Raw genomic sequence first — 25975 nt, forward strand, 5'->3', positions numbered from 1 at the left:
AAGATATAAGGTAAATTAACGCAACGTGAAATATACAGGAAATTAACAAATCAAGACCTTTGAAAGAGGCAAAGATTTGCCGAAAAAAAGTCTACACAAAGAAATTCGTCCAAATTCCAAAACCCATGCGACAGCTTCCTTTCCCTGACTCTGAGTCTGAGGTAGACAAGACTAATCTTATAGGTCAACGATCTGAATTCGGCCTTGCCTATAGGCTGACGGACATGTCACATATCAGTTCTTCCGCTATCGAAAGCTGAAGACGCAAGACAATCTTTGACAATTGTTAAAGTTCATGTTGGCGTTTACAAAGGCATTGAAGAGACATAGAAGGTATGTTGAATGTCGAAGATAAACTTTTATATTATTATAATTGGCCAGACACTCGAATCTGCACAGCTACGTTGTAATAACTCCTATAATTGTTTGTCCTTAAATGACTATGGCTTTTCCTCAGTAGCCTATACAATTAAACTGAGAGAAGTAAAACATAGAATGAATGAACATTGATGCACAGTACCTGAACTAAACGAAGAGGAGTTTTATAGCGTCTTCAATGTTTTTACACTTTCAGATTTATCTGAATGATTTGGGAAAGTTCTAAAATATCCTGAATCATAGCCTATAGTGAAAGATTGGCTGATATAAATATCCCATCATATTTGATTCATGCTTTATTCTGGTTTCTCTGTTTTATGTATCCTGATTTGGCAGACATACTAGTCTGTCCTTAATGTACTGATATGAACCAGGCTATACGACGTGAACCAGGCTATATGACGTATACCAGGCTATATGACGGGAACCAGGCTATATGACGTGAACCAGGCTATATGACGGGAACCAGGCTATATGACGTGAACCAGGCTATATGACGTGAACCAGGCTATATGACGGGAACCAGTCTATATGACATGTACCAGGCTATATGACGGGAACCAGGCTATATGACGGGAAGCAGGCTATATGACGGGAACCAGTCTATATGACGTGAACCAGGCTATATGACGTGAACCAGGCTATATGACGGGAACCAGTCTATATGACATGTACCAGGCTATATGACGGGAAGCAGGCTATATGACGGGAACCAGTCTATATGACGGGAACCAGTCTATATGACGTGAACCAGGCTATATGACGGGAACCAGGCTATATGACATGTACCAGGCTATATGACGGGAACCAGGCTATATGACGTGAACCAGGCTATATGACGTGGACCAGGCTATATGACGGGAACCAGGCTATATGACGGGAACCAGGCTATATGACGGGAACCAGGCTATATGACGGGAACCAGGCTATATGACGTGAACCAGGCTATATGACGGGAACCAGGCTATATGACGGGAACCAGGCTATATGACGTGAACCAGGCTATATGACGTGAACCAGGCTATATGACGGGAACCAGGCTATATGACGGGAACCAGGCTATATGACGGGAACCAGGCTATATGACGGGAACCAGGCTATATGACATGTACCAGGCTATATGACGGGAACCAGGCTATTTGACGTGAACCAGGCTATATGACGGGAACCAGGCTATATGACATGTACCAGGCTATATGACATGTACCAGGCTATATGACATGTACCAGGCTATATGACGGGAACCAGGCTATATGATGGGAACCAGGCTATATGATGGGAACCAGGCTATATGACATGTACCAGGCTATATGACATGTACCAGGCTATATGACGTGAACCAGGCTATATGACGGGAACCAGGCTATATGATGGGAACCAGGCTATATGACATGTACCAGGCTATATGACGGGAACCAGGCTATATGACATGTACCAGGCTATATGACGGGAACCAGGCTATTTGATGTGAACCAGGCTATATGACGGGAACCAGGCTATATGATGGGAACCAGGCTATATGACATGTACCATGCTATATGATGGGAACCAGGCTATATGATGGGAACCAGGCTATATGACGGGAACCAGGCTATATGACGGAAACCAGGCTATATGATGGGAACCAGGCTATATGATGGGAACCAGGCTATATGACGGGAACCAGGCTATATGATGGAAACCAGGCTATATGATGGGAACCAGGCTACTGTATATGATGTGACTGAACAAGTCTTTTCTACAGTCTTGTCTATTTATTGTCTGGTGATGTTTATATAACATATATAACATCACACAGTAGCATTTTACATTGTAACATTGTGCCAACAAATAGACAAGAGCACACGCCTAGACAAGACTACATGCCTATCTTATCCAATAGTTTTGATGTATCACAGATGGGTAGCTAGTATTTCATTAAGCTGTCAACGTAAGGTCCGAAATTAGATTAGACTTTATGGGAATAAACCAGTAGGAAATCAATGAATTATAATTACTTTGTAGAAGGTGTTTTTTATTTGTAATAGCACTGACATGATACTGAAAATCAAATTATTGCACAGCACACCCCACACAGACAGCATGCTGTAGACTTAAAAAATGACTGTCAGTTATCACTTTGTAATCTGATCGAGTCTCTTGATACATCTCTTTATACAAGGAGTTGTCTGTTGTCTGTTGTGACCCACAGTGACTGACTGAGTCATTCAGACAGTGTGCAGCAGGCCAAAGGGATTTCACTAATTAGCCCCTGGCATCTGCTACTTGTGTGCTATGAGAGAGAAAGAGAGAGGGAGAGAGACAGAGGGGGGGTGGGGGGGGTGGATGGATCGACAGACAGATAGAGAGCCTCCGAGGTTCAATCAGAAGTTTGTTACGTGGGGAACATGGCTGACTAGGCTTAAAACAAACAAGGATAAAAGGGATTATAGACGCAGGCGATTCTTTAGGAAGCGGAAATGAACGAGTGTGGGAATATTTGGATTTCCCATGCGTTCAATAACATGCGCATGCTATATATTTGAATAACACATTACTAGTGAGCTTACTTTCAGTCATGTGTTTTCAAGAACAGGAGATTATAAAAAATCATTTTAAATGAAGAGGTGGTGTTTACTAACGTGTGAAAATCACATGTAGGCTATATCTGGCCTAACGTGCTTCAAATACAATAACAACACATTTTCAGACAGGTTACAAGCGGCTGTGAAATTAGCGAGGCTGTAAAAGCAGACTGGAGGAGGTGGGGATTTCAATTGGCATGCTAGCCATGTGGTCAGAACACAAACCAAGCCATGAGGGTCTGGAGAAGACCCATCTACAGATCATAGATCTTTTACGGTACAGTGTGTGCTTGGATCTGGGATGAAACTGCCAGAATGAACCATAATGTATTAGAGTAATAACTGTGTGATTAGATTTAGATCAAGCCATGCTATTTCTGCTGATGCATCCTTTGCTACTGTCCCAGAGCTCAGAAAAGTGAATTGATTCATATCCCGTAGAGTCTAGAGTCAGACTATGTCCATTCAGATATTTCAAGTGTCTAGTTATTGGGATGCTAGGAGAGCTTCATAGCCCCCATGATGCTGTACAGTAGCTGCTCACAATCAAAGCCCCCTGGGCTCCCATCTCATTATGCAATGCTCTGAGCTCCGGCTGGCCCCTCCTGATGACTTCACGATGTGGAAACTTCTACTAGGCGACCACAGAACTCGTATAGGAGCAGGCCTGCTGAATGCTTAGTGGTCAGAGCTGGGGGACTAATAAAGTCGAGAGACTGAGGAAGGCAGATTATATTAGGTCTTCTGCTTTTGCCGTGGTTAATCGGATATGGGAATGCTGATTGGGGGAGGTGACACTATTGTTTAGGAGTTGATTAGGTGTTTTTCCTGGTCAGAAACAACTGGCCCTATGAACATAGGTTCATCAGCATATAAGATAAATTATTTTCAAGGATCATCCTATATAACTACTGCTGTACACACCTTTTCTATTCATATACTGTCCATACTGTCTTTACACACCATTATATTAGGGCTGTCCCCGACTAAAACAAATATTCGACTGAGAGTCGTCTGACTTTCGACCAATCATTGGTTGAAATTTTAAAACATGCATTTTCCATATATAGACACACCCTATGTTTGAATAAAATCATCTAGGCTACTGAGCTTGTCTGATGCTTTAAGCACTGCGATTAAAAATGAACACACACAAATTACTAAAGAAGGAGCCAGAGATCAATATAGACTAACCAGAAGAAAAAACCTGTTCCCGACCCTCCTCCTCCCGCTGCCCTCTGCTGCTGGGCTTCGCAGATTCGGCCGTTAAAGGCGCTGCATTGTCATTCTGCCGTCTGCATTGGCCATGCAGCATTTAGAGTGATGCGGCCTCTGCAGAAGTCAGGGCATTCATACATCTTGCACTTCACTGAGCAGCACAGAGCTGTTGTGAAGGAAGTTGTCAAAGGAAGTGAGTTTGTGTTTATACAGGACATCCCGCCCTCACCTACCGTCAACCAATCATGTCAATCCAGAGCTATAAGTGCCCTCCTCATTGTTAAATATTTTTAGAGGTGCACGGCAATGTGATACGGAGCTCAATTTGGCCTCTGCATGCCTCCGGTCTCCTCGCAATTGCATCACACCATCCATATGACGCTTTCGATCACATTTTCGGATCAAGCATAAATTGGCTCTTACGCTCCTGAAGTTGGCTCTTGCTCCACTAATAGGCTATGCCAGCGGTCAGAAACCTTTTCCATTTGGAGTGCCAAGTTATCGTACCATTTCTACTGATCTGCGTGCCAGTCATGATTTCCATATGCACTTTTTCATGGAACAGTTTCATTTCATTTTTAATAAAGTTTTCATATCTCAAAATCAGTATCATGTGGTTAATCAATATTTGATCTAATTTAAAATTATACAAATCTAAAAGTAACTTCTATTGCCATTGCCAATATGTAAAAATAGTCTGCAGTGGCAAGAAAAAGTATGTGAACCCTCTGGAATTACCTGGATTTCTGCATAAATTGATCATAAAATTTGATCTGATCTTCATCTTCACAACAGTAGACAAACACAGTCTGCTTAAACTAATGACACACAAACAATTGTACATTTTCACGTTTTTATTGAACACACCGTGTAAACATTCACAGTGTAGGGTGGAAAATGTATGTGAACCCTTGGATTTAATACTGGTTGACCCTCCTGTGGCAGAAATAACCTCAACCAAACATTTTCTGTAGTTGCGGATCAGACCTGCACAACGGTCAGGAGGAATTTTGGACCATTCATCTTTGCAAAACTGTTTCAGTTCAGCAATATTCTTAGGATGTCTGGTGTGAACTGCTGTCGAGGTCATGCCACAGCATCTCAATCGGGTTGAGGTCAGGACTCTGACTGGGCCACTCCAGAAGGCGTATTTTCTTCTGTTGAAGCCATTCTGTTGTTGATTTACTTCTGTGTTTTGGATCGTTGTCCTGTTGCATCACCCAACTTCTGTTGAGCTTCAATTGGTGGACAGATAGCTTTACATTCTCCTGTAACATGTCTTGATAAACTTGGGAATTCATTTTTCCGTCGATGATAGCAAGCTGTCCTGGCCCTGAGGCAGCAAAGCAGCCCCAAACCATGATGCTCCCTCCACCATACTTTACAGTTGGGTTGCGGTTTTGATGTTGGTGTGCTGTGCCTTTTTCTCCACACGTAGTGTTGTGTGTTCCTTCCAAACAACTCAACTTTAGTTTAATCTGTCCACAGAATATTTTGCCAGGAGTGCTGTGGAACATCCACATGCTCTTTTTCGAACTTCAGACGTGCAGCAATGTTTTTTTGGACAGCAGTGGCTTCTTCTGTGGTGTCCTCCCATGAACACCATTCTTGTTTAGTGTTTTACGTAGTGTAGACTCGTCAACAGAGATGTTAGCATGTTCCAGAGATTTCTGTAAATCTTTAGCTGACACTCTAGGATTCTTCTTAACCTCATTGAGCATTCTGCGCTGTGCTCTGGCAGTCATCTTTGCAGGATGGCCACTCCTAGTGAGAGTAGCAACAGTGCTGAACTTTCTCCATTTATGGACAATTTGTTTTACCGTGGACTGATGAACATTAAGGCTTTTAGAGATACTTTTGTAAACATTTCCAGTTTTATGCAAGTCAACAATTCTTAATTGTAGGTCTTCTGAGATCTCTTTTGTTTGAGACATGGTTCACATCAGGCAATACTTCTTGTGAATAGCAAAATCACATTTTGTGAGTGTTTTTATAGGGCAGGGCAGCTCTAACCAACATCTCCAATCTCGTTTCATTGATTGGACTCCAAGTTAGCTGACTCCTGACTGCAATTAGCTTTTGGAAAAGTCATTAGCCTAGGGGTTTACATACTTTTTCCAACCTACACTATTGAATGTTTAAATGATGTATTCAATATGAGCAAGAAAAATACAATGTGTGTGTTATTAGTTTAAGCACACTGTGTTTGTCTATTGTTGTGACTTAGGTGAAGATCAGATCAAATTGTATGACTCATTTATGCAGAAATCTAAGTCATTCCAAAGGGTTCACATACTTTTTCTTGCCACTGTACATAAAGCCAACAAATAAAAAACATTGCAGCCCGCAGGTGGAAAATATCCTGATAAAAATAAATATCCTATAAATCACATTGGCTACACATGGCCTGTCTGCAAGGAACTTTAAACATTGTATCAACTATCAACTTGGTCTGGCCAGAAGCTCTGCTAGCCAACTTGCAACACTGTATAAAATATTCGGGGCCCTCAGAGTTTCCCGTGCGGACAAGTAATCAAGTAGGCCTATTTTATGACGTTTCCACCGGATCAGAGCCGGACATTTTTTCCCCTTTCATGCTGAGTGGTTATCGGAAGGGAGAGAGCTGGAAAGATTTTTCAAATAGGCTACATTGAGGAACTATTGTCATTCTCAATGGATGTAAAAACAGACTTTGTTTATTTGCGCTCTGCAAACAACGTGTCCACTCTTACAATGTCAACTGTAAGATGTAGTAATAATAATAATAATAATAATAATAATAATAATAATATATTGAATGCATTAGCAGAAATTACTGTAACGAAACAAACATTGTAGATTAGAAATTATGGTAATTAATGGTAAATGTACTACTGGTGATACTGGTGTGAATCAAACTGGTGTCTCGTGTCATACATTTTTTTATATATACATTTGCAACTGCTCGACTAAAAAAATCTTGGTCGACCAACAGCCTATCAATCAAAAAATCCACCAGTCTACTAAATGGGGTCAGCCCTACTGTCACGCCCTGACCTTAGAGAGCCTTTTTTATTCTCAATTTTGTTAGGTCAGGGTGTGACTTGGGTGGGCATATCTATGTTTCTATTTCTTTGTTGGCCTAGTATGGTTCCCAATCAGAGGCAGCTGTTTATCGTTGTCTCTGATTGGGGATCATACTTAGGCAGCCCTTTTTCCCACCTGTGATTGTGGGATCTTGTTTTTGTATAGCTGCTGTGAAGCCTGCAGAACTTTACGTTCGTTTTGTATTTTCTTTGTTTTGTCGGTGTTCATCAAATAAAAGAAAGATGTACGCTTACCACGCTGCACCTTGGTCTCATTCCAACATCGAGCGTAACAGAAGATCCCACCACCAAGTGACCAAGCAGCGTGGCCAGGAGGAGCCGACATCCTGGACATGGAAGGATATCCTGGACGGTAAGGGATCCTGGACGTGGGAAGAGATCCAGGCCGGAATGGATCGCCGTCCATGGGAGCAGATGGAGGCAGCGAGAGAGGAACGGCGAGGAAAACAGGAATCAAGGAGACGACAGAAGCCCGAGAGGCAGCCTTGGGGGAGGCACATGGGGTGGCGAGCGGAGCAAAGGACAAGAACCAACTCCCTGTAATTACGATGAGGAGTTGGTCACGGTTCAGATACCATGCTTTGCAGAGATACGCAATGTGTGCCGGCTCTACGCATCCGGTCTCCAGTGCGTCTCCCCAGCCTGGTACGTCCTGTGCCTGCTCCATGCACCTGGCCTCCAGTGCGTCTCTCCAGCCTGGTAAGCCCTGTGCCTGCTCCATGCACCCAGTCTCCAGTGCGTCTCCCCAGCCTGGTACGTCCTGTGCCTGCTCCATGCACCTGGCCTCCAGTGCGTCTCTCCAGCCTGGTAAGCCCTGTGCCTGCTCCACGCACCCAGTCTCCAGTGCGTCTCCCCAGCATGGTACGCCCAGTGCCGGCTCCACGCACCAAGCCTCCAGTGATGATTCATGGCACGAAGCCTGCAGTGATGATTCATGGCACGAAGCCTCCAGGGATGATCCATGGCACGAAGCCTCCAGGGATGATCCATGGCACGAAGCCTCCAGGGAGGATCCATGGCACAAAGCCTCCAGGGATGATCCATGGCACGAAGCCTCCAGGGATGATCCATGGCACGAAGCCTCCAGGGATGATCCATGGCACGAAGCCTCCAGGGATGATCCATGGCACGAAGCCTCCAGGGATGATCCATGGCACGAAGCCTCCAGGGATGATCCATGGCACGAAGCCTCCAGGGATGATCCATGGCACAAAGCCTCCAGTGATGATCCGTGGCACGACGCCTCCAGTGATGATCCGTGGCACCTTGGTCTCATTCCAACATCGAGCGTAACACCTACATTATATACACTGAATAAAAATATAAACGCAACATGCAACAATTTTAAATAGTTCACAACTTTGACATCAGCAAACACGACGCCATTCACGCTGTCTGCCATCTGCCGGGTACAGTGGAAACCGGGATTCCAAGAGTGTGCAAAGCTGTCATCAAGGCAAAGGGTGGCTACTTTGAAGAATCTAAAACAGAACATATATTTTGATTTGTTTAAAACTTGTTTAATTGTGTGTTATTTCATAGTTTTGATGTCCATACTATTATTCTTCTATGTAGAAAATAGCAAAAATATATACACACACACACACACACACACACTTCGTCAGGGCGTTCCACAGGGGTGCTGGCCCATATTGACTCCAATGCTTCCCACAGTTGTGTCAAGTTGGCTGGATGTCCTTTGAGTGGTGGACCATTCTTAATACACACAGGGAATTTTTTAGCGTGAAACACCCAGCAGCATTGCAGTTCTTGGCACAAACCAGTGCGCCTGGCACTTACTACGGTACCCCGTTCTAAGGCACTTGAATCTTTTGCCTTGCCCAGTTACCCTCTGAATTGCACACATACACAATCCATGTCTCAATTGTCTCAAGGCTTAAAAATCATTTTTAACCTGTCTCCTCCCTTTACGCTACACTGATTAAAGTGGATTTAACAAGTGACATCAATAAGGGATCATAGCTTTCACCTGGATTCACCTGGTCAGTCTATGCATGGAAAGAGCAGCTGTTCTTAATGATAAATATTCTGGACTCATTTCTTTCTTTTTGCTTTTTGGAATTTGTGTGTATTGTTTTGTGTTGCTAGGTATTACTGCACTGTTGGAGCTAGAAACACAAGCATTTAGCTGCACCTGCGATAACATCTGCAAACTAGAGTGTGTGACCAATAGACTATTATTTAGTGTTATTTTGTCAAGTCTGACAGTCTCTTTCCAACTTACTAATAATATCCCAATGAGCTCACCATGAGTTTCTGTAAACTCTTTTAAGGATCCCATTGCTTAGTGTGATACTGAATGAACTACACTGATTCCAAAGCCTGGCCTGCATGTGATGGCTGGCCAGAGTGTGGTTGTATGTTTGAGGTGTGGATACCACAGTGTTGTCAACAGACCCAGGGCAGCTGCACCAAGTAAAGAATGCATGAAGCCTGCAAAGAGACCACAACACATCTCAAAAATTCTCTCCCCTGACTTTTAACCACTAATTCTAAAGGGGTCCAAACAAAAGTTGGAGGGAGAGAGGATCCCAAAGCACAACTTGTTGAGTCTCGATATGAACGAATATGGGAATGAATGAGGGCAAACAGCTCATTGTCAGTTACTTAATATATTTTCGACAACTATGTGAAAAATCTGTATATATACGGATTGGGACTGAGAGTTTCCGTCTCTGTCTGCTCACCATATGTTGGTGTATTGGTATTTGGTATTTTATTAGGATCCCCATTATCTGTTGCAAAAGCAGCAGCTACTCTTCCTGGGGTCCACACAAAACATGAAACATAATACAGAATGACATAATACAGAACATCAAAAGACAAGAACAGCTCAAGGACAGAACTACATACATTGTGTGTGTGTGTGTGTGTGTGTGTGTGTGTGTGTGTGTGTGTGTGTGTGTGTGTGAGAGGCATTTGTCTCCACATGTATGACGTTCACAAGCTCCTCACAAAGACAAGTGAACCGTGAGAGTGAATGGCAAATACAGTGCTTTTCTCTCAATTTACCAACGCTTTCAGCTTTTATTAACGAAGGTACTGGGCCTGGTAAATGCATCCAGTGTTTAAATAGTGGACCTCTTTGTCACGTCCTGACCAGTATAAGGGGTTATTGGTTATTGTAGTTTGGTCAGGACGTGGCAGGGGGTATTTGTTTTATGTGGTTCGGGGTTTAATGGGATATGTATTTATGTAAGAGGGGCGTTTGATTTATGTGTTCCGGGGTTTTTGGGTAATGTTCTTGTTTTGTATTTCTATGGTTTTCTATGTTGTGTATTTCTTTGTGTTGGCCTGGTATGGCTCTCAATCAGGAACAGCTGTACATCGTTGTTGCTGATTGAGAGTCATACTTAGGTAGCCCTGTTTCACCGGTCCCTTGGTGGGAAGTTGTGGTTGCTTAGCTGTGTGTTTTAGCCTGCAATCCTGTTCGTTCGATCGTTTTCTTGTTTTGTTTGTTACGTGTTCAATAAAAGTCTTTATGAGCACTCAACCTGCTGCGCCTTCGTCCACTACGTACGACGACCGTTACACTCTTAGATTGAAATGTTGCCTGAGATCCAAGTCTTTGCCAGATTTGTGCTAATTTCTGCACTGTTAAACGTTTATTCAAAATCTATAGTGATCCACAATGACTGTCACGAATCCCACCGAAGGCGGCTCCCCTGCCTGTTCGGGCGGCACTTGGCGGTCGTCGCCGCCGGTCTACTAGCCGCCGCTGATCCCTTTTCTGTTTGTTCGGTCTTATTGGTTGCACCTGTTCCCTGTTTAGTTTCTTGATTTGTGTTTATTTAAACCTGTTAGGCCCGCCCAGGTTTGTGCGGGATTATTTCACTGTTTGTTATTGGATGTGCTGGCTGGCGCCTTATTTCTCTACGGAATGTTTTGCCCTGTGTTTTTGGGCTGGTCTACTTTGTTACGCGCCCTCTGTTTTTAGGCGTGACCGTTTTGTGCCAGAGAAATAAAGACGTTATACTTACCCTCTGCTCTCTGCACCTGACTCCAACCACCACTCCTAGGAATCCCTGACAATGACCCACAGGACTCAAGGGTGCTTTAACTTAAGTACAGTATTGGCCATGATATCCAAATATCTTGTTCATACACAAAGAAAAAAAAAAACATTTTCATCTCATGCACATAACTTCCGTGTTGTTATATTATAATGTATTGACAGTGTATGTCATGGTACTGACACAGCTCCTCTCCCCGGCATGCCCATAGGAGTCCCAGATGAACATGGAGAGCCTGAGCAAGCCAGAGCTGCTGATGCTGTTCAGTGTCCTGGAAGGAGAGTTGGAGGCCCGTGACCTGGTCATTGAGGCCCTCAGGGTAAGAGCTATCCTTCTCCCCAGTCTTTTCCCTTGTTTCATTTCCAGGCAGGGCCCCAATACCCCTCAATGATGCCACCCATTGACTATAATGTGAGGTCTTAGACATAGAGATATAACTATGATTTATATTTATGTCCAAGGAGTTTCCACGAAGCGCATGAAACAAACGAGAACATTGGTTCGAGTAGCGCATTCTGTTAACTGACAAGAGGACTACCTGAGAGATAGCAGGTTGGGCAGGTAACATGTAGCTAGAGTGGAGCTACACCTGGGAGATTGCAGGTTGGGCAGGTAACAAGTATCCTACTACACCGCCTCTGACACTCGTTGGATGTGGCAGGGCTTGAAAACTTTTACAGACTACAAAGGGAAACCCAGCCATGAGCTGCCCAGTGACACGAGCCTACCAGACGAGCTAAATGCCTTTTATGCTCGCTTCAAGGCAAGCAACACTGAAGCATGCATGAGAGCACCAGCCGTTCCAGACGACTTTGTGATCACGCTCTTGGTAGCCGATGTGAGCAAGACCTTTAAACAGGTCAACATTCACAAAGCCGCTTGTATATAGCCTCGTTTATTTTTTATTGTGTTACTTTTTATTTTTATTTTACTATTTTTACTTTAGTTTATTGAGTAAATATTTTCTTAACTCTTTCTTGAACTGCATTGTTGTTTAAGGGCTTGTAAGTAGGCATTTCACAGTAAGGTCTACACCTCTTGTATTCGGAGCATGTGACAAATAAAATGTGATTTGATTTTAACAAGTAGCTAGAGTGGAGCTTTACCTGGGAGATAGCAGGTTGAGTAGGTAACAGGTAGATTGAGTGGAGCTGTCACGCCTGCTCCCGCTCCCCGTCATCATACGCACTTGTTTCAATCATTACGCGCAGCTGCGCTCATTGGATTCACCTGGACTCCCTCACTTCGTTGATTGCCCCTGCATATATGTCTGTTCCTCTGTGTTGTTCCCTATAGCACTGTAGCATTGTTTGTCGTGTCGCGTTTATGTCCAGACGCTGTTCCTGTTCCGTTGCATGTCCGTCTATATTAAATGGTTCACTCCCTGTACCTGCTTCTCATCTCCTGTGTTGGTTCCTTACATAATGATACTACCATTACAAGAAGCATCAGGGAGTTTTTGGGGGTTTTGTTTTGTTGGTGACGTCAGACCTGGGGGCCGCCACCGATTGAACCAGGGGTGCCTAAGCTGGCTCATCGGGCCGTCATGCCCTAGCTGGCGCGAGAGATTTCCTTGCCCCAATTGGCTCAGCAGGTTCCCCTCTCACGTCATGCTTCTGCCGGCTCGTCGGGCTCCTAGGCCTCAGCCGGCCCATGAGTTTTCTTGTTTTGTTGGTGACGTCGGACCCGGAGGCCGCCGCCGATGGAACCGGGGGTGCCTAAGCTGGCTCGTTGGGCTTTCACGCCCTAGCTGGCTCGAGAGGTTTCCTTGCCTCGGTTGGCTCAGCAGGTTCCCATCCCACATCATGCTTCAGCCGGCCCAGGGGGCTTCTACGCCGCAGCGGGATCATTCGGCTCGCCCAGGGGGGTCGCCGGCTGGCACCCCTAGAGGGGGAGGGGTACTGTCACGCCTGCTCCCACTCCCCCCCCCCGTCATCATACGCAGCTGTTACCATCATTACACGCAGCTGCGCGGACTCACCTGGACTCCCTCACTTTCTTGATTGCCCCTGCATATATGTCTGCTCCTCTGGGTTGTTCCCTGTAGTAGCATTGTTTGTCGTGTCATGTTTATGTCCGCTGTTACTGTCTCGTTGCATGTCCGTCTATATTAAATTGTTCACTCCCTGTACCTGCTTCTCATCTCCTGTGTTGGGCGTTACAGGAGCTACATCTGGGAGATAGCAGGTTGGGCAGGTAACCGGTAGCTAGTGTGGAGCTACACTTAGAAGATAGCAGGTAACAGGTAGCTAGAGTGAAGCTAGAGTGAAGCTACAACTCGGCGATAACAGGTAGCTAGAGTGGAGCTACACCTGGGAGATAACAGGTAGCTAGAGTGGAGCTACACCTGGGAGATAACAGGTAGCTAGAGTGGAGCTTCACCTGTATCCAGTGAGAGGCATCATAGTTGAATGCCTGAACAGTTTATTGTTGCAGAGAATATCTTTGATTCATCCAAGTCTTTATGTCACTGCCAAGTTTGTTATTTTTGTACTAAGTTTATTGACCAAGTCATCCTGCATCTGTAAATATTGTAAATAAAATGATCTCACTGAGGTGAACCGTCAACATCCTGTCTGCCTCCAAACTGTCCACTCCACCGCTTTCGGTTTCATGCTTCACAGGAGTAGCGGATGTAAAATGGCCAGGTTAGTAGTCCATAATCTTGGACAGTGGTTCGAGAGCAGAGTTAGCCTTTACCTAATAGACTCTCTAAGCAGGCTTCTAGTGTTACTGTAGTATAGACACAGGACGGCTGAAGACAAGACAGATACTCATTACCTGACCTCCCATGATTTAACCTGACCTTAATTGATGAGAGATCCTTTAGCCAACCAGGGAAGGAGCTCTACTTTATTAGCCAGGATGTACTGCCACAACGCTAGCCACTTAAGCCAATGTATGTCCATGTGCCTGGGATGAAAGGCTATCTGGCTGTGGAAAGAGTATCCTTTATCTCTCTGCAGTCTGAGGATTGTCTCTGGCTATTAATCCACATATTCTACTCATTCACATACTGTACAAAACGTGGCGTACAGACAACAGAATTCAAATCTGCCTAGACTTCTGGGCTCATCCTAATATGTCGTATTGAGAACTGAGTACATTACAAAGTAACCTGGGTAACATAATAAACTATACCATATCCAGGTGAACAGAAATGTCAGAAATCAAGGCCCCGTAGAGCATTCTTGTGTTGTGTCTTGAACTCATTCCACACATCTACTGGGCACTGGCCATCTAAGGCAAGGCAATTTAGTGCACCCTGCTAGGTGGTTGGAAGATGACTACTGCAGTGTGATGGGTGGATGGAAGATGACTACTGCAGTGTGATGGGTGGGTGGAATATGACTACTGCAGTGTGATGGGTGGATAGAAGATGACTACTGCAGTGTGATGGGTGGATAGAAGATGACTACTGCAGTGTGATGGTGGATAGAAGATGACTACTGCAGTGTGATGGGTGGGTGGAATATGACTACTGCAGTGTGATGGGTGGGTGGAATATGACTACTGCACTGTGATTGGTGGATAGAAGATGACTACTGCACTGTGATTGGTGGATAGAAGATGACTACTGCAGTGTGATGGGTGGATAGAAGATGACTACTGCAGTGTGATGGTGGATAGAAGATGACTACTGCAGTGTGATGGTGGATAGAGATGACTACTGCAGTGTGATGGGTGGATAGAAGATGACTACTGCAGTGTGATGGTGGATAGAAGATGACTACTGCAGTGTGATGGGTGGGTGGAATATGACTACTGCAGTGTGATGGTGGATAGAAGATGACTACTGCAGTGTGATGGGTGGGTGGAATATGACTACTGCAGTGTGATGGTGGATAGAAAATGACTACTGCAGTGTGATGGTGGATAGAAGATGACTACTGCAGTGTGATGGGTGGATAGAAGATGACTACTGCAGCGTGATGGGTGGGTGGAATATGACTTCTGCAGTGTGATGGGTGGGTGGAAGATGACTACTGCACTGTGATGGGTGGATAGAAGATTACTACTGCAGTGTGATGGGTGGATAGAAGATGACTACTGCAGTGTGATGGTGGATAGAAGATGACTACTGCAGCGTGATGGTGGATAGAAGATGACTATTGCACTGTGATGGGTGGATAGAAGATGACTACTGCAGTGTGATGGGTGGGTGGAATATGACTTCTGCAGTGTGATGGGTGGGTGGAAGATGACTACTGCACTGTGATGGGTGGATAGAAGATTACTACTGCAGTGTGATGGGTGGATAGAAGATGACTACTGCAGTGTGATGGTGGATAGAGATGACTACTGCAGTGTGATGGTGGGTGGAATATGACTACTGCACTGTGATTGGTGGATAGAAGATGACTACTGCAGTGTGATGGTGGATAGAAGATGACTACTGCAGTGTGATGGGTGGGTGGAATATGACTACTGCAGTGTGATGGTGGATAGAAGATGACTACTGCAGTGTGATGTGGATAGAAGATGACTACTGCAGTGTGATGGTGGATAGAAGATGACTACTGCAGTGTGATGGTGGATAGAAGATGACTACTGCAGTGTGATGTGGATAGAAGATGACTACTGCAGTGTGATGTGGATAGAAGATGACTACTGCAGTGTGATGTGGATAAAAGATGACTACTGCAGTGTGATGTGGATAAAAGATGACTACTGCAGTGTGATGTGGATAGAAGATGACTACTGCAGTGTGATGGGTGGGTGGAATATGACTACTGCACTGTGATTGGTGGATAGAAGATGACTACTGCAGTGTGATGGTGGATAGAAGATGACTACTGCAGTGTGATGGGTGGGTGGAATATGACTACTGCACTGTGATTGGTGGATAGAAGATGACTACTGCAGTATGATGGGTGGATAGAAGATGACTACTGCAGTGTGATGGTAGATAGAAGATGACTACTGCAGTGTGATGGTAGATAGAAGATGACTACTGCAGTGTGATGGTGGATAGAAGATGACTACTGCAGTGTGATGTGGATAGAAGATGACTACTGCAGTGTGATGGTGGATAGAAGATGACTACTGCAGTGTGATGGTGGATAGAGATGACTACTGCAGTGTGATGGGTGGATAGAAGATGACTACTGCAGTGTGATGGTGGATAGAAGATGACTACTGCAGTGTGATGGGTGGGTGGAATATGACTACTGCAGTGTGATGGTGGATAGAAGATGACTACTGCAGTGTGATGTGGATAGAAGATGACTACTGCAGTGTGATGTGGATAAAAGATGACTACTGCAGTGTGATGTGGATAGAAGATGACTACTGCAGTGTGATGGTGGATAGAAGATGACTACTGCAGTGTGATGGGTGGGTGGAATATGACTACTACAGTGTGATGGGTGGATGGAAGATGACTACTGCAGTGTGATGTGGATAGAAGATGACTACTGCAGTGTGATGTGGATAGAAGATGACTACTGCAGTGTGATGGTGGATAGAAGATGACTACTGCAGTGTGATGGTGGATAGAGATGACTACTGCAGTGTGATGGGTGGATAGAAGATGACTACTGCAGTGTGATGGGTGGATAGAAGATGACTACTGCAGTGCGATGGTGGATAGAATATGACTACTGCACTGTGATTGGTGGGTGGAAGATTACTACTGCAGTGTGATGGGTGGATCGAAGATGACTACTGCAGTGTGATGGAGGATGGAAGATGACTACTGCAGTGTGATGGGTGGGTGGAATATGACTACTGCAGTGTGATGGTGGATAGAAGATGACTACTGCAGTGTGATGTGGATAGAAGATTACTACTGCAGTGTGATGGTGGATAGAAGATGACTACTGCAGTGTGATGGTGGATAGAAGATGACTACTGCAGTGTGATGTGGATAGAAGATGACTACTGCAGTGTGATGGTGGATAGAAGATGACTACTGCAGCGTGATGGTGGATAGAAGATGACTATTGCACTGTGATGGGTGGATAGAAGATGACTACTGCAGTGTGATGGGTGGGTGGAATATGACTTCTGCAGTGTGATGGGTGGGTGGAAGATGACTACTGCACTGTGATGGGTGGGTGGAAGATGACTACTGCAGTGTGATGGGTGGATAGAAGATGACTACTGCAGTGTGATGGTGGATAGAGATGACTACTGCAGTGTGATGGTGGGTGGAATATGACTACTGCACTGTGATTGGTGGATAGAAGATGACTACTGCAGTGTGATGGTGGATAGAAGATGACTACTGCAGTGTGATGGGTGGGTGGAATATGACTACTGCAGTGTGATGGTGGATAGAAGATGACTACTGCAGTGTGATGTGGATAGAAGATGACTACTGCAGTGTGATGTGGATAGAAGATGACTACTGCAGTGTGATGGTGGATAGAAGATGACTACTGCAGTGTGATGGTAGATAGAAGATGACTACTGCAGTGTGATGTGGATAGAAGATGACTACTGCAGTGTGATGGTGGATAGAAGATGACTACTGCAGTGTGATGGTGGATAGAAGATGACTATTGCACTGTGATGGTTGGATAGAAGATGACTACTGCAGTGTGATGGTGGATAGAATTTGACTACTGCACTGGGATGGGTGGATAGAAGATGACTACTGCAGTGTGATGGTGGATAGAAGATGACTACTGCAGTGTGATGGTGGATAGAAGATGACTACTGCAGTGTGATGGTGGATAGAAGATGACTACTGCAGTGTGATGGGTGGGTGGAAAATGACTACTGCACTGTGATGGGTGGATAGAAGATGACTACTGCAGTGTGATGGTGGATAGAAGATGACTACTGCAGTGTGATGGTGGATAGAAGATGACTACTGCAGTGTGATGGTGGATAGAAGATGACTACTGCAGTGTGATGGGTGGGTGGAAAATGACTACTGCACTGTGATGGGTGGATAGAAGATGACTACTGCAGTGTGATGGGTGGGTGGAAGATGACTACTGCAGTGTGATGGGTGGGTGGAAGATGACTATTGCACTGTGATGGTTGGATAGAAGATGACTACTGCAGTGTGATGGTGGATAGAATTTGACTACTGCACTGGGATGGGTGGATAGAAGATGACTACTGCAGTGTGATGGTGGATAGAAGATGACTACTGCAGTGTGATGGTGGATAGAAGATGACTACTGCAGTGTGATGGGTGGGTGGAAAATGACTACTGCACTGTGATGGGTGGATAGAAGATGACTACTGCAGTGTGATGGGTGGGTGGAAGATGACTACTGCAGTGTGATGGGTGGGTGGAAGATGACTACTGCAGTGTGATGGTGGATAGAAGATGACTACTGCAGTGTGATGGGTGGATAGAAGATGACTACTGCAGTGTGATGGGTGGATAGAAGATGACTACTGTAGTGTGATGGGTGGATAGAAGATGACTACTGCAGTGTGATGGGTGGGTGGAAGATGACTACTATGTGAGAGGGACTGTTGGAGTGAACAAATAAAGAAAGGCCTTAACTGTAGCGGTGAGAATGTGTGACTTAATTAAATCACCATGATCTGTTAACCCAATGAGTCCCACCGTAACGCCGGCGTATTTTGGACTGCTAACCCTTTTAAAATATTGAGCTACAGACTTCTGGGTTGTTGGATTCGTCAATTTCTTCTGTATCCATAGATACCAACCATTCATATGTGTGATCGACGGGGGCTGAGCTAGAGTGTTGTTTGTGAGACAAAGGAGAATCCCAAAGGGGCCCGGGGCCGAGTCTGAATGGTTTGAGCTTCAAACGGAATGGTTTGAGCTACAAACTATTAAAAGCTGAGACTGTCACGAACACTCACGTTTTGCTCTATGACACTCACAAGGTACACAAGAGTCGTTAGAAGGTAAGGGGTTCTTCTACATAGAAGATTGTAGGAAATCCCAGGACATAGTGTCTATAATACTGTATTAAGCTCACAAATAAGCTCACAAACTCCACACAGTTGGCACTGACTAGTTGGATATTAATTTCGCAGTGAGCAAACAATTTCTGTACTTACAGCATTCATATAAATTGATTTTTATCAGGTTTTTGCTTTGGCGGACCTTCTTTTTTATTGACATTTGTCAATAAAACTCATGAATGCAATTATTTATGTCAAAATTGTTTTGTGTTCTTCTTGTAGCCCTGGTTGTCCTGAAAAGAACATGGTAAAATACTTAATTGTGAGGCTAAATATAAGGGTTGGACATGCAGATAAATGAAAAGACGATTTTTGCTTAGATCTCAGGACTGATAGGGTTAACTCAATCCTTGGTTGCCTCAGCAGTAGTCTTTTGTGGCCTGCAAACACAAGATTTAATTCTGAGATAACCTCAGTATTGTACACTGGAATATGGAATCCCTTCTCGCCCTCACTTGAAAGAAAAATGAACAACATTACAATGGATTCCACAGTTACTCAAAGTGAGAAAGGCTTAGACTAGAATGCTCGACCACCGAGCAGCTTTTCATATTTTGGTTTTCAACAGATTTAAGTGTGTCAAATTACTGTGTCAAAGAATTCTGTGTCAGGTAGCATATGAACTCTCACTAACATTTCGAGCAAGAGATCATGTGAAGAAGTCTCATTGCTCAGGGCACTCAGTCTCATACTACAGTCAGGAGAACTATTCAGTACGTGGTTCTCCAGAGCAGCCACAAGCTGCCACTGATGTGGAAACCTACTCTATGGTGGTGTGTCACTGTCAGCCACAGAGTGTTTTCCTATTTCCATTTAGTCTTAAGGGTTAAGGTTTGTTAAGTTTGTTTTATTCCCGTCTTGTTCCTCATTTCTTATAATAGCATGATTTGCTGGGAAATGAAGTTGAGTTAATGTGATTATATAACAGATATTTCTGTGTTCTGTTTATACGATATTTGATGATGGCTAAAGCTTTGCTCACTGTTAACCAGTACACATCCATGACTCATCTTGCCTGCTTCTCCTTATGCTGTGGCACGAATTATAATGTTGTACCCTAGCGATGCCCATATTTGACACACAGTGGGAAAAAAATACTTTCCCTGGTTACTGTAAGAAGCACAAAATATGACTGCCTACTTTCGGGCCTGTTAGCATGTTAGCAGCGCCACATTAGTGCAGGAATGACTGAATAAGCATTGGTTGACCTGGCTGTTAAACATAAGCTACTTCAGGAATGTGTTTTATGTCAGTCCTCCTCCTCAATTGCACCACTGGAACACCAAACCTCCTCCCTGTGCTTTGTGTGTGTGTGTGTGTGTATGTGTGTGTTTGTGTGCATGTGTGTACTCCTTGTTTACTCTATGAGAGGTGACAGGTGTCAGAGCAGTCCCTGTGAGAGCTGGAACAGACCAGGCCTGAATGGATGACAACAACGGTCGGAAGACTCATTCAATCCGTAGTGCTGAAGATCCGCTTTGTAGCGCGATTGACAATTAAAAGCAATGTTCAATGTTCCCGCGGTCGCAGAGACTGCATTCATGGTAAACGCTGCATATGTCAGATCAATTGGAAATTATCTTTACATTTTAACATGGATCTTCGGTGATACTTTGGCGATACGGATTGAATCCAGCCCTTAGTTAGCTACAGCACATACAGCTCTGGAACCAGGCTTGGCGTTTGGTGCAGGGACCAGGCTTGGCGCTTGGTGCAGGGACCAGGCTTGGTGCTTGGAACCCTGTAAACGCTCAGGCTTGGCGCTTGGTGCGGGGACCAGGCTTGGCGCTTGGTGCAGGGACCAGGCTTGGTGCTTGGTGTGGGGACCAGGCTTGGCATTTGGTGCGGGAACCAGGCTTGGCGCTTGGTGCGGGGACCAGGCTTGGCGCTTGGTGCGGGGACCAGGCTTGGCACTTGGTGGGGACCAGGATTGGCGCTTGGTGCGGGGACCAGCCTTGGCGCTTGGTGCAGGGACCAGCCTTGGCGCTTGGTGCGGGGACCAGGCTTGGCGCTTGGTGCGGGGACCAGGCTTGGCGCTTGGTGCGGGGACCAGGCTTGGCGCTTGGTGCGGGGACCAGGCTTGGCGCTTGGTGCGGGGACCAGGCTTGGCGCTTGGTGCGGGGACCAGGCTTGGCGCTTGGTGCGGGGACCAGGCTTGGCGCTTGGTGCGGGGACCAGGCTTGGCGCTTGGTGCGGGAACCAGGCTTGGCGCTTGGTGCGGGAACCAGGCTTGGCGCTTGGTGCGGGAACCAGGCTTGGCTTGGCGCTTGGTGTGTGGACCAGGCTTGGCTTGGCGCTTGGTGTGTGGACCAGGCTTGGCTTGGTGCTTGGTGCGGGGGCCAGGCTTGGCTCTTGGTGCGGGGACCAGGCTTGGCTCTTGGTGCGGGGACCAGGCTTGGCTCTTGGTGCAGGGACCAGGCTTGGCTCTTGGTGTGGGGAGCTTCACTGGATTGTTGTATTGTAATGTGGGAGAGTGAGGATTGTTCACCCTCTCTCCTGGGTCACACATGTCAGATACAGGACCAGGGTATTGGGTCATTGGTCAGATACAGGACCAGGGTATTGAGTCATTGGTCAGATGCAGAACCAGGGTATTGAGTCATTGGTCAGATACAGGACCAGGGTATTGAGTCATTGGTCAGATACAGAACCAGGGTATTGAGTCATTGGTCAGATACAGGACCAGGGTATTGAGTCATTGGTCAGATACAGAACCAGGGTATTAAGTCATTGGTCAGATACAGGACCAGGGTATTGGGTCATTGGTCAGATTCAGGACCAGGGTATTGGGTCATTGGTCAGATTCAGGACCAGGGTATTGGGTCATTGGTCATCATGACTAGCTGTCAGGCACTAGACTGTGCCCACTGTGTGTTTCAGGGTCATGTCTTCTGTCTCACAGGACTTCTGTGCTTTCCTGCCTCTCCAGATGTTCTATCCTTTTTGATCTGCCCTCTCATATCCCAACGGACCAGATGGAATAACAGCATGAATAAAACTTCACAGCCTCTGTATACCAATCAGTGGAGGCTGGGGGAAGGAGGCAAAGGAGGATGGGCTCATTGTAATGGCTGGAATAGAATAAATGGAATGGAATCAAACATGTGGTTTCCATATGTTTGATACCGTTCCAATTATACCATTCCAGATATTACAATGAGCTATAGCTCCTCCTGCCATCCTCCTCTGATCCCAAATGGATAGATATTAGAAATTACATTGGCTTTTGTTTGGTTCCAACCAAGCAGATACATGCCTGACTCTACTAGCTAATAATCTTGAAGAGTTTGACTAGTTAAGGTGTGTTTAAAAAAGCAAAACAAAGCAAAAGCCTGCCCAGCAGAAACAAAACTGACCCTCAGCGGATAAGAATGGCCATCCCTGGTGATCAGCCATTGATCCTCTTTGTTACTAGACCAGTGCCTTGTTTCCCTACAGCCACTATATTGACACTTCCTAGGTTCACTGCAGCTCAGAAGTAGTCGCTGAAGTCACCTAGACTCCCATTGTTCCCTATGCACTGGTAGAGTAAAACAGAGGTCTAGTCAGCCCTGGCCCTGGCCCCAGCAGCAGCCACAGCTGTCCCAAACCCTGTAAAAGCTCTGACTGAAGACAGACACCATCTGTTGCTTCTTCCTCTCTCTCTACTGCCCTTTCCTCTTTTGCCTGCTGCCTCTCTCCCTCTCTCCCCCTCGCTCACTCTCCTCCTACTCCCTCCCCCTCTCTCTACTGCCCTATCCTCTATTGCCTGCTCCCTCTCCCTCCCTCTCTCTCTCCTCCTAGTCCCTCTCTCTCTCTCTCTCTCTCTCTCTCTCTCTCTCTCTCTCTCTCTCTCTCTCTCTCTCTCTGTCTCTCTGTCTCTCTCTCTTCCTACTCCCTCTCTCTCCCTCTCTCTCTCTCCTCCTACTCCCTCCCCCCTCTCTCCTCCTACTCCCCCTCTCCCTCGCTCTCTCTACTCCTTCCTCTTTTGCCTGCTCTTCCTCTTTCTCTCTCTCCTGCTCTCTCTCCCTCCCCTCTCCCCATCTTTCTGGTAGGGATAGGAATCCCCACCCCCATACAAAATATGGTTGATGTTTCTCTTGGCATGTAATGTTTGCAGCTCTGGCTGACTTCCTGTTTAGCGGGCAGTGGAGTGGAAGGAAGATTCCTGCAGCAGGCCTGAAGGGAGAAAAAGAGCAGCATGTAGAAACCTTAAAAGAAACAGATTATGTATTTTAAAGTTACTGGGAAGCCAGGTTAAACTTGTGTATAGTACATGTTTATAGTGCTTGTTAGCGAGTGTCTGATGATGAGATTGGTTGATTTTCTTACATAGTTACAAAACACACTTACAGTCTACACCATATAGCCCATGTTGACACACTTACAGTCTACACCATATAGCCCATGTTGACACACTTACAGTCTACACCATATAGCCCATGTTGACACACTTACAGTCTACACCATATAGCCCATGTTGACACACATACAGTCTACACCATATAGCCCATGTTGACACACTTACAGTCTACACCATATAGCCCATGTTGACACACATACAGTCTACACCATATAGCCCATGTTGACACACATACAGTCTACACCATATAGCCCATGTTGACTAACATACAGTCTACACCATATAGCCCATGTTGACTAACATACAGTCTACACCATATAGCCCATGTTGACACACATACAGTCTACACCATATAGCCCATGTTGACACACATACAGTCTACACCATATAGCCCATGTTGACACATACAGTCTACACCATATAGCCCATGTTGACACACTTAGTCTACACCATATAGCCCATGTTGACAACATACAGTCTACACCATATAGCCCATGTTGACACACATACAGTCTACACCATATAGCCCATGTTGACACACATACAGTCTACACCATATAGCCCATGTTGACACACATACAGTCTACACCATATAGCCCATGTTGACTAACATACAGTCTACACCATATAGCCCATGTTGACTAACATACAGTCTACACCATATAGCCCATGTTGACACACATACAGTCTACACCATATAGCCCATGTTGACTAACATACAGTCTACACCATATAGCCCATGTTGACACACATACAGTCTACACCATATAGCCCATGTTGACTAACATACAGTCTACACCATATAGCCCATGTTGACTAACATACAGTCTACAACATATAGCCCATGTTGACTAACATACAGTCTACACCATATAGCCCATGTTGACACACTTACAGTCTACACCATATAGCCCATTTTGACACACTTACAGTCTACACCATATAGCCCATGTTGACACACTTACAGTCTACACCATATAGCCCATGTTGACTAACATACAGTCTACACCATATAGCCCATGTTGACTAACATACAGTCTACACCATATAGCCCATGTTGACTAACATACAGTCTACACCATATAGCCCATGTTGACACACATACAGTCTACACCATATAGCCCATGTTGACTAACATACAGTCTACACCATATAGCCCATGTTGACTAACATACAGTCTACACCATATAGCCCATGTTGACTAACATACAGTCTACACCATATAGCCCATGTTGACTAACATACAGTCTACACCATATAGCCCATGTTGACACATACAGTCTACACCATATAGCCCATGTTGACACACATACGGTCTACACCATATAGCCCATGTTGACACACATACGGTCTACACCATATAGCCCATGTTGACTAACATACGGTCTACACCATATAGCCCATGTTGACTAACATACAGTCTACACCATATAGCCCATGTTGACTAACATACAGTCTACACCATATAGCCCATGTTGACTAACATACAGTCTACACCATATAGCCCATGTTGACTAACATATAGTCTACACCATATAGCCCATGTTGACTAACATACAGTCTACACCATATAGCCATGTTGACTAACATACAGTCTACACCATATAGCCCATGTTGACACATACAGTCTACACCATATAGCCCATGTTGACACACATACAGTCTACACCATATAGCCCATGTTGACACACATACAGTCTACACCATATAGCCCATGTTGACACACATACAATCTACACCATATAGCCCATGTTGACACACATACAATCTACACCATATAGCCCATGTTGACTAACATACAGTCTACACCATATAGCCCATGTTGACTAACATACAGTCTACACCATATAGCCCATGTTGACACATACAGTCTACACCATATAGCCCATGTTGACACACATACAGTCTACACCATATAGCCCATGTTGACACACATACAGTCTACACCATATAGCCCATGTTGACTACACATACAGTCTACACCATATAGCCCATGTTGACTAACATACAGTCTACACCATATAGCCCATGTTGACACATACAGTCTACACCATATAGCCCATGTTGACACATACAGTCTACACCATATAGCCCATGTTGACTAACATACAGTCTACACCATATAGCCCATGTTGACACACATACAGTCTACACCATATAGCCCATGTTGACACACATACAGTCTACACCATATAGCCCATGTTGACACACATACAGTCTACACCATATAGCCCATGTTGACTAACATACAGTCTACACCATATAGCCCATGTTGACTAACATACGGTCTACACCATATAGCCCATGTTGACACACAAACAGTCTACACCACATAGCCCATGTTGACACATACAGTCTACACCACATAGCCCATGTTGACTAACATACAGTCTACACCATATAGCCCATGTTGACACACAAACAGTCTACACCATATAGCCCATGTTGACA

General features: G+C 45.1%; 1 protein-coding gene across 1 annotated transcript in view; it reads left to right on the forward strand.

Annotated features, from left to right (window-relative positions):
- Nucleotides 1-200: 200 nt before the first annotated feature.
- LOC106566048 (CTTNBP2 N-terminal-like protein) overlaps nucleotides 201-25975 on the forward strand; it is a 44394-nt gene continuing 18619 nt past the window's right edge. Inside the window, exons 1-2 of the mRNA XM_014133855.3 lie at nucleotides 201-333; nucleotides 11492-11599. Of these exons, the coding sequence (XP_013989330.1) occupies nucleotides 11501-11599 (99 nt within the window). The 5' untranslated portion in view covers nucleotides 201-333; nucleotides 11492-11500. The remainder of the gene's footprint in view (nucleotides 334-11491; nucleotides 11600-25975) is intronic.

Source organism: Salmo salar, chromosome 12, assembly GCF_965601325.2.
Source record: "Salmo salar chromosome 12, fSalSal1, whole genome shotgun sequence".
Lineage (NCBI taxonomy): Eukaryota > Metazoa > Chordata > Actinopteri > Salmoniformes > Salmonidae > Salmo > Salmo salar.